At 46.5% G+C, this 18,734-nt stretch overlaps 1 protein-coding gene and 1 long non-coding RNA gene across 14 annotated transcripts in view; one reads left to right on the top strand and one right to left on the bottom strand.

The window, feature by feature from the left end:
* The window catches only part of Ntrk2 (neurotrophic receptor tyrosine kinase 2), a 315,342-nt gene that overhangs the window by 153,862 nt on the left and 142,746 nt on the right, over positions 1-18,734 (top strand). For 6 of the 10 annotated variants that reach the window (XM_017600456.3, XM_008771426.4, XM_039095370.2 and 3 more), the window contains one exon: positions 17,141-17,188. The exons of the other annotated variants lie outside the window; for them this stretch is intronic. In XM_017600456.3, the coding sequence (XP_017455945.1) occupies positions 17,141-17,188 (48 nt within the window). The remainder of the gene's footprint in view (positions 1-17,140; positions 17,189-18,734) is intronic. 10 annotated transcript variants of the gene reach the window in all.
* Positions 4,927-13,647, bottom strand: LOC108353117 (uncharacterized). 4 transcript variants are annotated; one of them, XR_010059032.1, is made up of 6 exons: positions 13,538-13,627; positions 13,046-13,174; positions 9,955-10,110; positions 8,521-8,586; positions 7,136-7,258; positions 4,927-6,438 (listed from the first exon to the last, which is right to left on the bottom strand). It is a non-coding gene; the product is annotated as an uncharacterized LOC108353117 (long non-coding RNA). The 4 variants fall into 4 exon arrangements; XR_005495492.2 differs by lacking the exon at positions 13,046-13,174 and having other exon boundaries at positions 13,538-13,626; XR_005495494.2 differs by lacking the exons at positions 8,521-8,586; positions 13,046-13,174 and having other exon boundaries at positions 13,538-13,647.

Here is an 18,734-nt window from a genome sequence, read left to right as displayed (position 1 = left end):
GGGGAAATGGGCAGAACAGGTCCTGGTAGTGAACTTGTAGGACCTAGGGAGGCCTAGTCAGAGCAGTGTCTGGTGCCACAGCGGAGTGAGCCAGCTTGGAATAAAGTTAAGATCTCTGTGTCAGTTACTTCTGGGTTACAGTTGATTAAAACACCCAAAGAAAGATCTCAAGGGACAAAGGATTTAATTTGGCTTGGTCTTATATTGGAGGGTCCATCCATGCTCACTTGGGCTCCTGGACCTGGGCAGAACATCCTGGTAGCAGGAGACAGTATAGGAGGCCGTTCTTCCCTTCTGGAAGGAGGGGATGCAGAGAGACAGAGAATACAGACACATGAAGGGTCAGGGCAGGATATCACTCCTGAGGACGTGCATCTAGTGACCTTCCTCTGAGCCCCACCTCCTAGTGATGCTACCAAGTCAGGAACCTGTCCAGGGATGAATCCATTGATTAGGTCAGAGGTCTCAGGGAATAATGTGGACAATGACTGACCCCTCTACCCACTTTGAAACGTGATTGAATTGACAAACAAAATCAACCAGGATGGCTTCTATGTTAATAAGCATACTGTAGGTTTCTCCCATGCACGGCATAAATCAGAGAAGCCTGATGGGGAGCAATGAAGGCGGGGGATGAAATGGGCCACTGATTCCTATCTCATTGTGTCGCCTACAGCTGTCTAAGCTTTAGGTCCCTCTTCTCTTTGCCCACTTGCTGTGAACACCTGCATCTCTGAGCAGCCTCTAATGAAGATGGCTGCAGTGGGATTCGTCACACCTGACAGGTCGGGAAGAAATCTGAGGCAGGGAGGGAAGCATTCCTAAAGACGATACTTGTAATTTCTTGGACATAAAAAAAAAAAAAAGGAAAACTATGCAAGATGATGAAATACTAAGAGAAGAAAGAATGTCTCATTTTGTACAATTCCTCAGCTTCATGGTTGACTTTAATCCTTCTAACTTCCAGAGTTGCTGAGAGTTTAACTGAGGAGGTGCCAGCCTCCAAGGCTCAAGGATTCCCAGTGAAGAGTGATTTCGAGGGGTAGCTGGCACAGCATTTACTTACCTGAAAGGTCATTTGCCCACATTCTTGCAGTTTCAAAAATGGTCTGAAGACTTGGCCTTCCCGGAATCTGACGGGCAGAGGGCAACCTCTCCCAGGGAAACCCATATTTCTAAATCATATTTTTTTAAAAGGAGGCAAATGGAAATTTGATTTCAAGCAAACACTTTTATTTTCCTTCGAAGTCAGTTCATTTTTCTTGATTCTTTATTTCCCCCAGAAGCGTCCTTCACTTAGTGCTTTAAGAAGTGCTCCCTGCTCAAATCCTCATAATGCTGAGGCCTACGGTGCGTCTAAAGATTGGGCTTAGATGGTCTATCTCAAAGATGATAAGTCATTTTCCACCTTCCCATAACGTTTTTTTCTCTCTGGCCCCTTTCCTCCATTTAACTCAGGTGCCTAGCTGATTAGCGCCCCCCACCCCCTTTACGATTTAATCCGGTGCCTAGGTTTCATCAGCCTGCCACTAGCAATGGCCAATAAATTAATCATGCAGCCGCACAAGCCCAAGCCTGTGCACGCAGAAGCCGCTGCCAGCACAAAACTGCCCATCAAAGGGCAGGCAATTCCGAGCCTCCGTTTATCGAGCACCCCCAAGACTCAAACCGTTCCAGCCAACACTCATTTCTTCTTCACAGGCCCGGGGGCCGGGGATATGAGAGGACGCTAATTAATGCATTCATGAGAACCTACTGAATCAGCAAGCCCCTTAAAGGCACAACACACACAAACAGGCAGCTGCAGCTTGTTGGGATTCAAAACAACAACAAAAGAGCTAGTTAAATATTTGAATAGCTGGAGTGCACGTCTATTCATTCCCATGGAAATTACTAAAATAGGCCGTCCTTCCATCTCCAGAGGACTCAAAGTCATTGAAAACTCAGCACCATCGAAGAGCGGGACATCTTCATCTCCACAGCAGGCCAGGCCAGCACCGGTGCTAATCAAGTGTGGGTCCATAAACGGACTCCGGAATATGGTACCCATTTACTCCGGCCTCAGGGGAATGCAGAAGTAATTCCCTGAAAATAAGACAACGATGGCCTGACTCTCTATTAGTCTGGCAACTTGCAGTTGCAATCAGTTTTAACAATAACGGAGATTCACGGCTTCACATAAATATATCATCAAGGACTAGGCTTGACCCAAGGCCAAAGCCCCGAGGCCAGGATATGTCTTTTGGCTCCTTCTCATTGGTCGCCTCGATGTGGAGACAAGCTCAAAGATTCGAATCTGTTTCCTGTGTTCTAGCTTCACGTGTCTATCCCCCATTGCTGGCATCTGCCTTCAAACACGCTCCCAAGGCTTCTGTCGGGTCAGCTTTAGTCACAGGCCCATTCTTGAACCCTCGTGGGCAAAGATGGATTTAGGTTGGTTTATTATTTACGTCTGAGCCATTGGTTGTACCTGGCTCTTTGTGAGTGGGGCAGACAACCAGACAAAGGTCTTTAGATACGGAGGGGGAAGTAGATATAGGGTGGCCATCACAGCAGCAGGGCTGGGACGCAGCTTGCTGGGTGAAGCCACTGCCTGGTATGTGTGAAGTTCTGAGTTCAGTCATTAGCGCTGGGTAAACAGTGCACGTTGGCTCACACCCGTACTGCCGTTACTTGGACAGTGGTGACAGAAGAAATTCAGGGTCATTGTAGTTTGAGTAGGGTTGGCTCCCACAGACTCAAAGACTTGAATGCTTGGTCAGTAGGGAGTGGCACCATTAGAGGCGTGGCCTTGTTGGAGGAAGTAAGTCATTGGGGAAGGTTTTGAGGTTTCAGATGCTCAGTCTCTCTCTCTCTCTCTCTCTCTCTCTCTCTCTCTCTCTCTCTCTCTCTCTCCACACACACACACACACACACACACACACACACACACACACACACACACCCCTATCCCTTGCTGCATCCTGTCTGTCCAGATGGAGAACTCCCAGCTTCTTATCCAGCACCATGTCCGCCTGCACACCACCATGCCTCCCACCATGAAGATAATGGACCGAACCTTTGAACTATAAGGCAGCCACAGTTAAATACTATCCTCCATAACAGTTACCGTGGTCATGGTGTTTCTTCACAGCAATAGAAATTCAAGCTAAGACAGTCATCCTGGGTTACATGGTCAATCTGAAGTTGGCCTGGCTTATTTGATACCTGTCTCAAAAAAAAAAAAAAAAAAAGTAAGAAAAGACCAGTCAGACCACTGAAGAAAATGGGCTTTGCCTCTACCAGGAGCAATCAGACGCCAAAGCTCCTGAAATGGGGCGGGGCTTTGTGCCCACCACACCCCCTTTTTCCATGCTGGGATGTTGTGCATGCAGGGATGTCGTCGGACTCGGCTCGTGCGGGCCTTGTGCCCACTGTGTGTGCACCTTTCTCCACGGTGTCTGGAGAGCTCTATGTGTCTGATCGCCTCTGACTCTGACGAACATTTCTCTCTCTCTCTCTCTCTCTCTCTCTCTCTCTCTCTCTCTCTCTCTCCCACGTGGATCCCTGAGCCTTGAGGTGAGGAGTGTGGTATGGACATCCCATTCAGTGCTGAACATTCCAAAGTCCCCCATTCTCTGCCTGTGGGCGGCTCTAGGTCTCCAACGCAGCTCCTCTGATGTGGGTTAAGTGATGCACTGATCTATAGTAATATGTCATCAGGTACTGCTTCATTGCCGTGTTCACTTGGCCGAAAACTGTAGTAGGTTTTCCCCTAGGGAGCATGAGAGGTCTCACCTCGAGGCCCTTGGCTTCATTGATAGTGTAAGACATGTATTCCATTTTGTAGAGTTGGCTTTAAATTCAATCCAAACAAATAAACAAACAAACAAACAAACAAACAAACAAACAAAAAACAAATAACAAAACGGTTGTTTACTGTAAATAAACCATTTACATTATTTTAAAACTCATACTGAAAAGCAGATACGTGGACCATCCACGTCCCACCCTGAGAAGGCCATGCCTTTCTCTGAAGGGTGCTATTTGTATATTTCCACAGATGTGAATGTCTTTAAGATGATTTACTTGGAGCTTCACTATTGAGGAAGCCATACCTTCTAAAACATAAAAGATCATTTCTCCTCCCACTGGGCAATGCTCATGGTTAGAGAGGCGTGGTCTCACACTACTGTCTCTCCTCCCACTGGGCAATGCGCGTGGGTAGAGGGGCGTGGTCTCATACTACTGTCTCTCCTCCCACTGGGCAGCGTGCATGGGCAGAGGGGCGTGGTCTCACACTGTCTCTCCTCCCACTGGGCAATACTCGTGGGTAGAGGGGCGTGGTCTCACACTACTGTCTCTGGAACTAACAGCTTTATCAACTATCTGCTGCCTGGACATGAGACTTTGTCTGACACCCTGGCGAGGGCCACTGGAAGCAAGGCACCCTGTTGAATCCTGGGATACCTTTTTGCCTAGGATCCCCATGCCATGTCTTCCCACTTTGCATAAGCAGAAACAGACTTCAGGGTAGGGAGGTGAGGGGACCCAGGCGTCTGCAGAGAAGAGGGGTGAGCATGTGATGATCTAACTCAACCATGGGCTCACTTGTGCCAAATTTGACTTTTCACTGAATGCTGCAAGGTCCTGGTTGGAGTTCATCCATCTTTTATTTTTTGACTAGGTCTTTATGAGGCAGCAGTAAAGCAGTTTCCAGTGTTGTGTCTCCTTCAGAACATTTCATCAATGGCTTTGGGTCACTTATTGGGCATCTACATGCGGAAAGTACTCAACTTAATTGTATTGTAACTGTTCTGAAGCTGACAGAAAAGGGTATGGGGTGGACTAGCGCAGAGTCCTTAAACTCTGATAGAAAAAATAGAGTTGTAGAAACACAACCACATGGTACTTATCCCAAGAAACTGCCCAAATGTGCACTAATTTGTTTATTTATTTTTATTTGAAGAATAAAGAGGCATTTCATGGTGAAATAAACTTTTCAGGTGCATTTGTCGGAATGAATGGAGTTTAATGATCAAAGATAGAGTTTGAAGGTCACCTTTCAGGAATAAAGGCACTGGTTTCACCAGGCAGAGAGGTGGTATGGCTGTTCTGTTCTCATTACATTTTTATATTGTTTGAGACCTATCAGGCAGCCAATGGGAAGGGCCTGCGACAATGAATAACACGTAGGAAGAATGATGGCATGTTTCCTGGAAGAGTGCAGACGGGAATCTGAGATGTGTTGACACAAGTCGAGGCTGACACAGCTGGAGTCAGGTCCTGTGGCCGGGTGAGGGTTTTAAGTGTTTTAGACTTTATTCTTCTCTTCCTCTTGGCTGTCTAGAAAAGTTTCATGAGCGCATCAGCTCACAGGCCACTGAGGTAGTCCTATTGGCGACAGAGGGAGGGAGGCTCAGAGACAGCCCAAGCAACTGCCGTGCGTCCATAAAGAAATGGTGGATCTGTGACTTAGCCCAGAGACAGAGCCCGAGTCCAGTTCCTGATGGTGACAGTAGCCATGATGAGAGCGATGATCTTGTATTCCGGAGGGAAGAAATGACATGGTCAGGTCACTCTGAGGCGTATCCAGGGAAAGGAATCAGCGTGCCTTTGCATAGGCAGTCTGTGATTTGTTTTTTAACAGGTCCCACATTATTTAGAATAAATCCAGGCCTTTCTACGCTCTGTCTGGGCTTCTCACTCTCACTCATTCGCATCTGAGAGTTTTAGTTCCGCACCGCATGGACTGTCATGCACATCTTACATCTTAGGGTGTAGACTTGGGTATTGGTCCAGGCACTGTGGATGTCGGGTTCAAAACCGTAAGACCTGTTCCAGAAATTGTGGGTCTTAGGCTCTGTGCCTTAGGAACTTCTCTAGGCATTGTGGTGACTCACCAGCATTTCTGGCTTCAAATCATCGGATACACAGAACACATGCCCTCCACTTCACCCCAGCATGGGGACAACCCAAAATGTCTCCATGATCTTTTTCCTCGGAGGCAAAATTACTCCCACTCTGAGACCCCCTGACCCTAACAGTCAATTTGGATAATTTTTCAGATAATCCATGGCCTTTAAAGAAACTTTGGCCATTTAATGGGAAAGGGTAAAACAAGAAGTGAATTTTCTGTCACGGGTCTGGCCTTCTTTTACTGACAGGGAAGGAAGCCACCTCAAGCGACCCAGCAGAAGAGTCAGCCTCTTCAGCTGGCATCTTGTTTGAGGGATAGGTTTTTGTTTGGTTCTATTTTGCACTACTTATTCAACATTTTGCCTTATTAGTACACACAAGTCTATTTGTTGGGGTTCACGGTGAAGACTTCCAAATAAATAAAGGGTGCAGAGCCATAACTTACATCCTGACCGTCATTGCACATTTCCTGACTTTGGGTAAAATCAACAAGCAACATATCTCGTAACGTCTGGATGCCTCACTGTGCACAGCCCTCTCCTGTAAAATCCCAATCAACACAGAAAGCTCCGTTAGCGGTGGCAGGTGATGGTCCAGAGGGACTAAACATGTATGTTACATGTATAATCTCAGTAACAAAATCGCAAATGCCAGCATGACATGAACAAAACAGCAAGACTGTGAAGGCAGCAAGCAGCGTTTCGAGTCTCCGTGTGGGAACCCTCCTTCCTTTGGAAGGTCTCACTCAGTGGCAAGGTAAGAGGGACCGGTCTGAGCACGTCCTGCAGGTCTGACTCACTGTTTGGGTTCTCCATGGAAACCAAGTCTCAAGGGAATTTGTCATAAATTGTTTGCCAGGCTCTGTGGACTTGTCATTCTCTTGGAGGGCCACTAGCACGCTTCTAAAGCGAGTTCTTTGTGAAGTCTTTGCTCTAAATTACTAACCGGCACTGCTTTGAAGAGAAGGGAATTGGAGCGTGTGTGAGGCTGCATTAAGAGGGGGTCAGCAGGAAAATGTGTGAGCACAGACAGACGTCACCTGCCTTCCCTTAGAGAGCTTGTGGTAGCTGAGAAAATGTTCTCAGAGCACTCTGAGCTCTCACTGGGGTACAGGAAAGAGGCAAAGCTTTGAGTTTACTCTCTCATGTCTGTCAAAGCCTTATTATTAGGCCAGGCAGACCTTGCTTCTATCCAAGCCTAAGCCTGGAGTATAAGGAGGGTCCCACCTTTCACTCACCAGGGTGGAAGCTTATGGCCTTTGTTGTGGATCTTTCTGGAATTTGCAGTTTATTTGAAGAACCCAGCAGTTAATTGTGGGCGATTTGAGAGGTAAACCCTGCTGAATTTCCTTTGAAATAGTCTGCGTGTTCAGAATGAAAGAGAAAAGTGAGTGCCAACCGTTTTTTTCTTCAAGATTAGTTGTTTAAAATATAGGATTGGGAGACCCTGCTGTGTTTCACACAAGACTAATTTCATCCATTCCCGCTTGAGGCTTCTGGACTTTAAATCTCCTAGGCTTTTGTTTCAGCTTTTTTTCTTAAACGTGGCAATGAATGCTGATCAAGTTCCCCTAATTAAAGTAGTATCTAATCTCTAGTAGGCTCCTGTCACATAGCAAGTATTAATAAGCACAGTTTTAAAGATTGCTTCTGCGGAACACAGGCTCTCCTCAAGATGAGACCTAAAAGATTATTTTTCAAGAGAAAAATCTAGGCCAGTTGCCTAAGTGCTCTTGGTGCATGTCCATGTCCCTAATGTGTGTGTCCCTGATGTGTGTGTCCCTAATGTTTATAGGACACCGTAGCTTGTTGGACTCCCTCCCCAACACCTTTCTCTGTGGAGGAAGAACCAGTCTAAGATGGGGCTGAGGCTCACTCAGGACCATGCTGGATACTTCTCACGGTATCTGGAGAGAGTCAGTCCAGTCCTCCTTGGCATCTAGCCCAATGCCTCCATTCCACATCACTACCTGGAGCGATGGCTTCTGTGTATCTCTCACCCTCAGGGAAGCCTCTCAGGACACATGGGGGTGTACTCAGGACCGCATGGATACCAAGGTCCTCAGAGCTCACGTCTCTTTCATGCAAAAGTGCACAGTATTTGTACCGAACCTGAGTACCTCCCTCCATATACTTTAAATCATCTCTCTAGATTATTTATAATGTCTAATATAGTGTAAATTCTGTATAAATGTCATGCTATAGTGTTAGGAAATAATGACCAACATATATATATGTATATATATATACACACACATATATAGTATTATGTATATATGCAAATATATATAATTTAACAGTTAGATTTATATGTTAAATACTCAATGCACAATACATTCACACAATAAATTCACTGCCAATTAATAAAAATAGAAATCGCCCACCTCGACAAGATAAAATTGACCTAGACCACCTGGATCTGGATCATCCTTCTCCGTTGTCTCCATCTTGAGTCCCCTCGCTCCTCCTCATGTCCAAAATATATTAAGAACACACACCACACACACACACACACACACACACACACACTTGTATAGATACACAAACATATGTGTGTATATATGTATATATACATATATATCTTCAGCTGGTGATTGGTTGAATCCTCAGGCGCAGGACCTACAGAATCAGACGACAGGCTGTGCTGTGTTCAAGTCCCTTCGCAGGTCCACAGTGAATCAGGAAGTCACTGTATTAGCAAAGCACAGTGGGTTTAATTTGGGTGTGTAATTTACATATTGGCATTTCCTTATACTTTTAATAATTGATAATACTGTTGTGTATTAAAAAATCATTGTTGGGGTTGGGGATTTGGCTCAGTGGTAGGCTAGGCAAGCGCTCGGCCCTGGGCTCAATCCCCAGCTCCGAACAAAAGAATAGAAAAAAAAATCATTGTTGCGCTCATCACTGCCAAGAGCATGGCAGCTCTGGAGAGAGTGGTGAACTACACAAGCAGGCTGCCTATACTATGGTATGGTAGAGAAGTATGGTCTGGTCTGGTGTGCTATGCTATGGTATAGAATGGTGTGGTATGGTATTGTATAGAATGCTATGGTGTTGTATTGTATAGTATGGTATAAAATGGTATGGTATAGTATAGTATAGAATACTATAGTGTAGTATGGTATAGGATGGTATGGTATGATATGGTATAGAATACTATGGTATGGTATGGTATAAAATGGTGTGGTATGGTATAGAATGTTATGGTATGATATGGTGTGGTATGCTATGATATGGTATGGTCTGGCATAGAATAGTATGGTATAGTATAGAATGCTATGTATGGAATAGAATGCTATGGTATGGTATAGAATGCTATGGTATAGAATACTATGGTATGGTATTGTATAGAATGCTATGGTATGCCATGCTATGCTGTGGTATGGCATGGTATAGAATGCTATAAATAGTATGCTCTGGTATGGTATGCTATGGTGTGGAATGCTATGGTATGGTATGGTGTGGTATGGTATAGAATGCTATGGTATGGTATGCTCTGGTATGGTATGCTATGGTATGGTATGCTATGGTGTGGAATGCTATGGTATGGCATGGTGTGGTGTGGTATAGAATGCTATGGTATGGTATGCTATGGTATGGAATGGTGTGGTATGGTATGGTATGCTATGGTCTGGAATGCTATGGTATGGAATGGTGTGGTGTGGTGTTGTGTAGTGTAGATTCTCAGGGTCCCAGTCATCCTCTCTGGTGTCACCCTCCCTGCACAAGTTGAGCATCATGTTCCAGAATGCTCACTGTTTTATATGTTGGATTATTTCCCCAGTTTTTCAATTTGTAGGCACATAATGAGACATCTTGAAGAAGGAACCCAACTCCAAACACAGAATTTATTTTTCCGTCACATAACATTGCATACGCATCGCCTGGAGGCAATTTGATTCATTGTTTTTAGTGTGCCTGAATTTGGGCTATTATTCAGCCTGAACCTGACATTGCCACTGCAGTTCTTCCCCGCTGTGAGGCCAGTGCTCAAAGTCAATGACCGGACTTGGGTGCATTTCAAATGCCATGCTTGGGGACGTGGCGGACTCACCTGTCCTGCTGCAAGCACTCAAAGCCTCTCCACACAGAGACGTCCTCCTTGGCAGAAGCCCCCAGCAATAGCAGCTGGCAGCTGGGGGGAACCTCTTAGCTTCTGTAACTTTGAGTCCAGGTGACTCTGAGGTTCCGGCCACATCAGTATTCAAGTCTGCAAACAGGGACAAGACAAGAGAGGGTGAGTGAGTGAGCCGGGCTCAGAGGGACTGAAGTGAAGGGGTGGGGTATGATATGTGGCCCAACAGCTGAATACACGTAGATAAGAATAGGGTGCAAACAGCAGGGAGCGGCCCCTAGCAGTTCACTCTTGGGGAATCTGGAAAGGGATGGCAGGTAGGCAAATGACATCGTCCTGGAGTGACAACCAGACACTTATAAAATTGCAAGTAGCTGTCAAAGGATTGAAATAAGTGATTTTATACTTGAAAAACAATCATTCCAGAAGCACTGTGGGAAGGAGACTGCAGGTGGCCAGAGGGAACAGGGAGGTCTGTGAAAGAGTGAGCGAGCAGGAAAATAAAGACAAAGGTGACCGTTCTCAGTGCTCGGCCCAGCTGCTGGCAGAGGATGGACTTAAATCAAGTACAAACACAGAAGACCTGCCTGGTTATCTCTGGCTCACTAGCACTTTTCTGTATGCTAGCGTTGGCTGTTAGTGTGTTGGAGTGAGAAGTCACTTGAAACACGGGGAAACCTATGAGCTTCATTTCCAGAACAGCGCGGATGTGAACAGACATAAAAGTTTGAACGTGAGGCTTAGGTTCTTTGGTACTCTTGAGGAGGCACGGAACTGATACATGTGCACACATGTGTCTCTGCTCATACGTGTGCATCTCTCTTGGCCTATGTACATCAGTTAGGGTCAGCACTGTAAAGGATCTTCAGAGCTGAAAATGGATCAAACATGATAGCCTAATTCTTGCACAGGGATACAAAGTGTGTGTGGAGAGGTGTGTGTGTGTGTGTGTGTGTGTGTGTGTGTGTGTGTGTGTGTGGTTGCTTCCCAAAAGCTCTGAGCTGTTTCCTGTTTGTCCACATTCACACGCAGTTCTTCCTTGCAACAGCCCATTGTGATCTTCAGCTGGTAAGAACCTAGCTTGTCCGTGTCTTCTGCATTCTGGCCAGGTTGAAGGGCAAATAGGGTAGATGGGAAGTGTGGGGACTTTGTGTGGCTAGGCCTTACACTGGCTAGAAGTGGATTCTAGAGCAGCAACTAACTGCAAAGGCATCGGGGAAACATAGTCTAAGGGGTAGGAATAAAAGAAAAACTATTGACTTCAAGGGTTTCAACCATTAACGCTTTGTCTTTGTCACAGAGAAGTCTTAAAAAGTATTTTATGTGCACAGAGGTTTCGCCTGCCTATATGCAAGTGTCCAGAAGAAGAAGTCAGATCCCCCGACATTCGAGTTTGTGAGCTGCCATATGGGGGCTGGGGATTAAACCTAGGTCCTCAGCGAGAGCAGCCAGTGCTCTCGGCCCCCAAGCCATGTCTTCCAGCCTGGGAACGGTTTACTGATAGTTTCCTTAGAGAGCAGTGGGAATAAGGAAGCCGGAAGTTTAGGGGAAGAGAGTGCAAGCGAAGGTTGATGGGGGAAGACATCTGACATTCAGAATCAGCTCAACACAACCCAAGTTGTCACCCTAGTCTGTGACAGGACTTGTGTTTATGACGCTTAAGTCCACAAGTACACGACAAAGTGGAGCTGAAGTGGAAACCTAGGCCTGAGCTGCATTCTTCTGAGACTGGGACGAACTGGAATGACCTTGAAACCAGCTACGAGTTAGTTGATTTCAGCCAGAAAGGAAACCATCAACACGGTGACCCTTTACTCCACTTCTCCTCCACACCGGTGGCCAGCAGCCCTCTTGCATTTGGGAGGAGTCAGCTCATGCTCCTTGGGATGCTGGCCCTGTATTTAGAACCCTCCCCTGGGCAAAGCCGCCAGGAGATGACTCCTTCACTCACCCTCTGCGAGAAGGTGCTGCCTCAGGGAGAAGAGACCAGAAAAGTTCTGCTGCAAGAGTAGTGGATTCATCCTCCCCACCCTACCCCACCCCCACCCCCACCTGCACCCTACTCCACCCCCACCCCCACCTCCACTCCCACCCCCACAGTGGTGGGTGTGTTCTTCTTGAGGATGAAGGATGGGGCGATAACAGCATTTACAAGTTTTAATTTCTGTGGAGTTGTAAGATCTGGAGACTAGCAATTTTTCTCTCCACATACAGATGTGTTTTTTTTCCCTGAAATATAAAAGGAAGTCCAGAAACTGGGGTGTCTTGAGGTCAGAGCCATTGGTAAGCTGATGCTGAGGCCTTGTGTGGCTGGGATCTGCAGGGATGGTCAGGTTTCATCCATTTGCCTGTTTCTGGCTCCTTTCTCCGACTTGCACTTTGGTTATGAATACTCCCCTTTCAACTCACTGAATCCTAACTGTTTCCTCAGAGAGATGCTTGGAAAACGAATCCTTCCTGCCCTTTCATTTCTGCTGTCCTGGAGTTGCTGATGTATTGATGTGTCATTTTTCCATTCTCTGGTCAACTTTTTCCAAAATCATTAGGGTTTAACTGGTTGATTTCTTAATGGAATCCAAAAGGGACAAAGCCTTTATGGTGACTGTACCCACATTTTTTGAGGGAGCCCTTCCTTCTGCTGTGAATAAAATGTCTCAGGAAACAGAAAATAAAAGGAAGCTGGAAAGGCCCCAGTCCCCAAGGGTGAGCCACCACAAGAAAGGGAGGACATTGCTTTGGTCTTAAGATCACTGCTTCAATCCATCAAGGAGGAGGAGTTGGATGGTCAGAGCTTCTGGGAAAGTGGCAGCCATTCCATCTCTCTGAAGCTCTCACACTTCTCTGGCCTCAGAGGCCCCAAAGCTTATATTCTCATGGGGAGGGATTGTGAGAGGGGGAACCAGGAGGGGGGGCAGGGAGTCTTGCTTGTGCTCGTGAATAAAACACTGAGCAGTGTGTAAGTTCCACCCGGCCCCACCTCCCTTCTACAGTACCCTAAGGGTCAGGATGTGAGCATTTGACCACTCTGGGCTCCAGAGCATCCTGCCATCCCGATGCTACCATTACTTACCTTTCTGTCTCCAGAACAAAGTCCCTGAGCCATCCGTTTAGAACAGGTTGACCGTGACTCATAGCTTATACCCACGACTTTCTCCAGTCACCTCCCCATGGCTCCATCTTCAGTGGTCTGTGGGTGGGCCTATCCCAGCAAGAGATCATGTTTGAACAAAACTGCTTACACTTGGTAGCAAGTGAAAATCCTGGAGCCCCATCTAGCATTAGGCTCCACCTCTTAAGGTATTGCTACCCTTCAGTCGCCTTACTCCAATGATCAAGCCTTCAGACACACAAGAACCCTATGGACACACACCCAAACCTTTGAACCTAAAAAAAAAAATTAAAGCAGAGAAACCTCTTATATCCTCCTAAGCACTGAAGTAGGGATTTTTGCCCCAATTCTTATCTGGGATTTGTGTCTAAGAAGCTCCCACTTAGAGCTGTAAGGTTGTTTCTGTTCTAAGTTTCTTCAGGACCACACGGGCAGTGCTAGCAAATCCCTCACCTTCTTCAACTGTGAAGCTGTGTAATTCCCTCCCTAGACCCCTCTGTTGGTATCAGGAATTTCTTTCACCTCCAGCAGGGACACTGCCTGGTCACTGTTGCCATGGCAACGGCCATACATTTCCCAGCATACCTCTGGCTTAGTTCCCAACTTCACCTGGGAGCAGTTATGTCATCGTCATATTCCAAATAAAAGGCAGACATTTTCTGCCTCCCCTCTCTTTCTCTTCTTTCTCTCGTCCCTTCCCCTTGCCTCGTTCTCCTATTAAACCTCTCCACGTGGAACCGTGTTGGCTTGGTGTGCTTTGTCTGGGCGCTAGCCCAGATCTAAACCCTAACACCCTCAACCTGTGATCTCTGGTTCCCTAAGTCTGCCATCTCCTCATCGGGCTATGGTGCCTCAAGCCTTCATTTCTCTTTAAACCTCTAGGCCAGTCTCTTTTGCTCTTGGTCTTTCTATCCCATAATTCTGATTCCATCCTGCAGCCAAGACATTCTGTCTGAGATTAACTGATCCAGTCTCTTCCTGGTCTGAGATTGCTGGCACTTTGGTCTTGTTTCAAATCTAATGTCCAAATATGGTGGAAGTGCAGGGCTCTATGGGACACTCACGGTGTTCATAGTCACCTGATTCCTACGAGTAGTGTCTTCTCCTGCCGTTGAATGTCTCCAGTGACTAAGGACCTGGAGAAGAGATGCCAAGTTCGAAGTCTGAAGCACGGCATCTACCACATGCAAACGGCCTTAACCCGATTGTCGATTCAGAAACGTCTTAAGTGGACGTCAGAAGTTGGGAGAATCTATGTTCCACTCTGAGCTTGGCTTATTCTAGCCTGCGCTGTAGAATTTCAGAACTGTGTTTCCTGAAACCTCATCTCCCCTCTAGAATGGAGTGGCTTCTCCTCCTGAGTTCCACCCACACTGAAGTACTTCTAGGATGTCTGGCTCTCCTCCTGCCAAAAGCCCCTTGTGGCAAATCCTGAAGTGATTAATGAAGCCTCTGCTCTGACAGTTGGATTAACAACCACTAATAAATATTTGACTGTATAGAAAACCCAAGTAATTATGATGTTCCAAAATGCGGTGAGTTTTGGCAGCTCTTACATGGAAAAGGCAAGTTTAAAAGACAAAAGAAAGCCAGATTCTCAGAACAATCCTGTCCATCACTACAGTGTGGGGTGACCGCTTAGAGTATGATGCCCTGTGAGTAACTTTCAGGGGGAATTCGTAATCCAGGAAAGATATGTCTGGAGAGCAAGTGGGCACCAGGACTATTGTGCGAGCTGCACAGAAGACATTCCCACACTTTTCTTATCTACAGTGTCTTCGATGCACTCACACAGGCAGCAGGGTCCGAGAAGCAGCATGGTGATGATTTCAGGGGCGCAGGTAGGAGGACACAGATGGCCAAGGCTCTGCTAGTAAGGCAGAGCTGCACCAAGGGCAGAGAGGACGCAGAGGCGACTCACTTCTCGCTTGTTTGCGTTGGACTGGAGCTCTACCATACATTGTTGCTAAAAGTGAAAGTTGATACTTCTCAAAGTGGTTCTGCCCAAGCTGTGCTCTCAGAAGCAAGTCTAGTCACAGGATTTACCCTACTGCAAGGGTGTTTGTGAGGGGAAGAGCACCTCAGGAGTATAAGATAGCCAGTGCCGCCCATGTTGATTGTAAATTAATGAGTAGAAATAATCTGCAATGAACAGTCAGGGAGGAATGTATGCTGACCTTTAATGGATTTGCTGAGCAAAAGAAAAGTAAACGAAGAAATACACAAATAAAAAGAAAAGTCTTGAAAAATGCAATCTGCTATTATTTTTTTCAAAAAGGTAAGTCAAAAAAAAAAAAAAAAAAAAAAAAAAAAAAAAAACCTAGGGGGAGAGAAGGTAGTTTGGCGATGGAGCACTCGTCTAGCATGTGCGAAGCCCTGGGTTTGATCCTCAGAACTGTCAAAGAAACAGATGCATGATAACTGTTGGAGTGGAAATCTCGGCTCTTGTCCGGACAAACCACGCCAAACCAACATGGTTCCACGTGGAAAGGTTTAATGAGAGAAGAATAGAAGAAGAGAGGAGAGGAGTAAAGGCTGGCCATGGGCACGTAGAGGGAAGGGGTAGGGGAATGGGAAGAAAAGGATAAAGGGGAAGAGGGCAAGAGGCAAGAGGCAAGAGAGCAAGATATTGAGGAGGGGGCAAGCAACCCCTTTTATAGTGAGTCAGGCATATTTGGCTGTTACCAGGAAACTGTAGGGCGGAGCATACCTGGTTGTTGCCAGGAAACTGTGGGGCGGAGCATACCTGGCTGTTACCAGGAAACTGTGGGGCGGAGCATACCTGGCTGTTGCCAGGAAACTGTGGGGCGGAGCATACCTGCCTGTTGCCAGGAAACTGTGGGGGTGGAGCATACCTGGCTGTTGCCAGGAAACTGTGGGGGTGGAGCATACCTGGCTGTTGCCAGGTGACTGTGGGGGCGGAGCTTAGATGTAATGCTGACAGTAACTCCACAAAGCATGACACTGTTGGGCAGGACTCGCTCTAATGAGTGAAGCTCCCTAGGTTCAAGGCAAAGGATCTTTATTGGGCTTTACATCGAGGCCAAGCTTTCATTTAGGTTTGTAAAACCTGCAAGGAAGTATTTAGATGAAGGTCATCAACCCTTTTCAGAAGCCAGCTCTGTGCTGAGGCCTTAGCTCAGCACTTGCTTAAGGCCCTCGGGGTTACTTTCCTGCATCTCGATAACTAAGTCGCTGAATAAATAAATATCAGCTTGGGTTGCAAGCCCAGCATGCAGGGTACTGGGAAAGCAAAACCTAAGCCTGAGTCTGAATCGGTCAGGGCGGCAACTTCGGGAAGCATCCTGGAGCGTGTATGGAGGCTTTACCGGCAACATTTCTCTTAACTGAGTTCTAGGACCTAGTTTTAACCTTACCTGACTGTGAAGATCACCTCAGGGCCCAGGCAAAGAGGTAGATGGCTTAGGGAGTCTCTGCTCCCTTACTGGCCTCACAGCCGTAGATTGTTTCTGTTGTACAGTAAACGCTCGCTTGAGCTACGTCGTCGGCACCTCCCCAGACCCCTGAAATTTTGTGTTATTCTTTTCTTTGCTCTTTGTTGTCTCTCAGCTTCAGATACGATCTGTTTCCTCTCATGGCTCTAGAGCTGTGGCCCATTCTTCAAATGCATTGTGTGTCTTCGCCCCATCGGCTGTCTTGGTAGGTGATTCAATAGGAGGGAATGATTTCTCCCCTTGCCTAAAGGAAGAACTGAGAAAGCAGAGCCAACAGCTCCAAGCTGTTAACCCTGGGTTTGGGCCGAGCTTCCTTGGAAGACAGGTTGTTGCCTCTTACCTGATTCAAGCGTCCATGCTCTCCGGATGAAAGACAAATGTTTGCACAAACATCTGAAACTTAGCTTCTAGGTGTCTGAGAGGAAATCTTGGTCTCCAGTGGTTTTTAGTTTTGAAACGGTTCTTTTTGTTTGTTTGTTTTTGTGTGTGTGGTGGTGGTGGGGGAGGGGCATCCCTGAGTTAAATGACTAAGGGCAGCGGACTGTCTCCGGGTTTCCGCTTCTCTTTCGAAGTTTATTTTATGTTTTGTTGTGGTTTTCAGATGTCTCATGGTTTGGAATTGGGAAAGTAAAGTCAAGACAAGGTGTGGGTAAGTAGTTACTCCCCTGGCTTTACTGGGCTCAGTTGGTTGGCTCGCAGAACCCACCCCTCTATTCTCATTGGTCTTCTAATTCGTTTGTCTTCCCTGTTTCTGATTGGTTGAAGGAAAAGACCAGCTTTTTCTTTTTTTCTCCTACAAAAGATATTCCTTTTGCAAACTGTATAGTAAGTAGGTTTTGCCCGATTGAAACTGACTCGATTTTAATCCAGTGGGCATGTCAACGGCTGTCTCTGGTCTAGGGATTTGAAGGTTTAAGACACAGACTAGAAGTACACCCGTGCCGTGCACCATTGGCTGAACAGGCAAGCTTGGGCAGGTTTGGCTCTTAACTTCGTTCTGTTGGCTATGGTGCAGTAGAATTCTGAGCTGGTGAATTAGCTGTTCATTTATGATGATTTTTTCCCCCTCAAAAACAGACTTCCACATCCAGACACTGTGATTTGTGCTTGATTGCTTTCTGTTCCCTGCATTCAAACCAAGTGCAGACAATTGAGAAGCGGAGCGAGTATTTCGTGGAGTGAATGCAGATGGCGTTGCTCATTAGGACCCAAGTCAGGTGTGATCGCTCAGGACTTCTACTCTGCTTCCTATTTTCTGTGGCTACAAAGACAGAGAGTGGAAGTTGGGTGGGCAGCTTGAAAAGATAGTTTTCTATCATTCTTCTGGATTTCTAAGGTTTGGCTGTCGTGGGCAGACTCTCTTGGTTGCTGCTCTTTTCCTAGCAATGGTGGCTTTAGGTAAAACTTCTAAGTTGTGGCTATACGTAAGGAAGCCACCATTGGTGAGCCATCCGCCCTGCGTCTGCTTAACCCAGTCATTTAAGGAAGCCTGATCCCTTTATCGTTTGACATTTGACTTGGTGCAGTCGGACATTCTCTAGCAGTGTCTGTCCAGAGATCCACATATGAGCCCAGGAATGAGCTCAGACTGAGACAGACCATCCAGAAAAATCCTGCAGGGAGGAAAAGGTCATCCTTCACTAACCTCAAAGATTCTAATGCAAAAACATCTACCAAATGGAAGGAGAGTAGACATAGACAGGAGCCCTAGTTGGAGCACCAGTCGGAACTCCAGGATCATGGGGCTCTAGGAAGCTCCCAACAGGACATTTCAGAAATAGCAAGACACGTTACAGTTTTTCCTCCTGGTGGGGTCCACGGGGCTCCTCCTACTACAGAGATATGTGTGCAGAGGAAGGTGAGCCATTCTGTCTCTACTGGATGATGCTGTCTTCCTTCCCCTAAGCAGCTAATCACTGTATACCCCCTCAACATTTTCAAGACCCCTTTAACTACAGAAGGATGCTCAGAGAGAGTAAAAAATGTGTTTCATCTTCGGCAGTGTACATTGTTCTTCAGAATGTCCCAGGTAAGCCCACCAAAGGCTTTTGTTTACCCATCAGGTTTGCTGAGGCCAACACTTTAGGAGACAGGACCACCATGAAGAGAGCTTTTGACAGTTTCCAAAAGGAAACATGAGATGTGGTATGTGGCTGTGCAGGGCAAGTGCCCCAACCTGCCCACAGTCAGCCAGT

This window comes from Rattus norvegicus, chromosome 17, assembly GCF_036323735.1.
Source record: "Rattus norvegicus strain BN/NHsdMcwi chromosome 17, GRCr8, whole genome shotgun sequence".
Classification (NCBI taxonomy): domain Eukaryota; kingdom Metazoa; phylum Chordata; class Mammalia; order Rodentia; family Muridae; genus Rattus; species Rattus norvegicus.
Note: the sequence above shows the minus strand (reverse complement) of the source record. Positions and strands in the feature narration are given on the sequence as shown.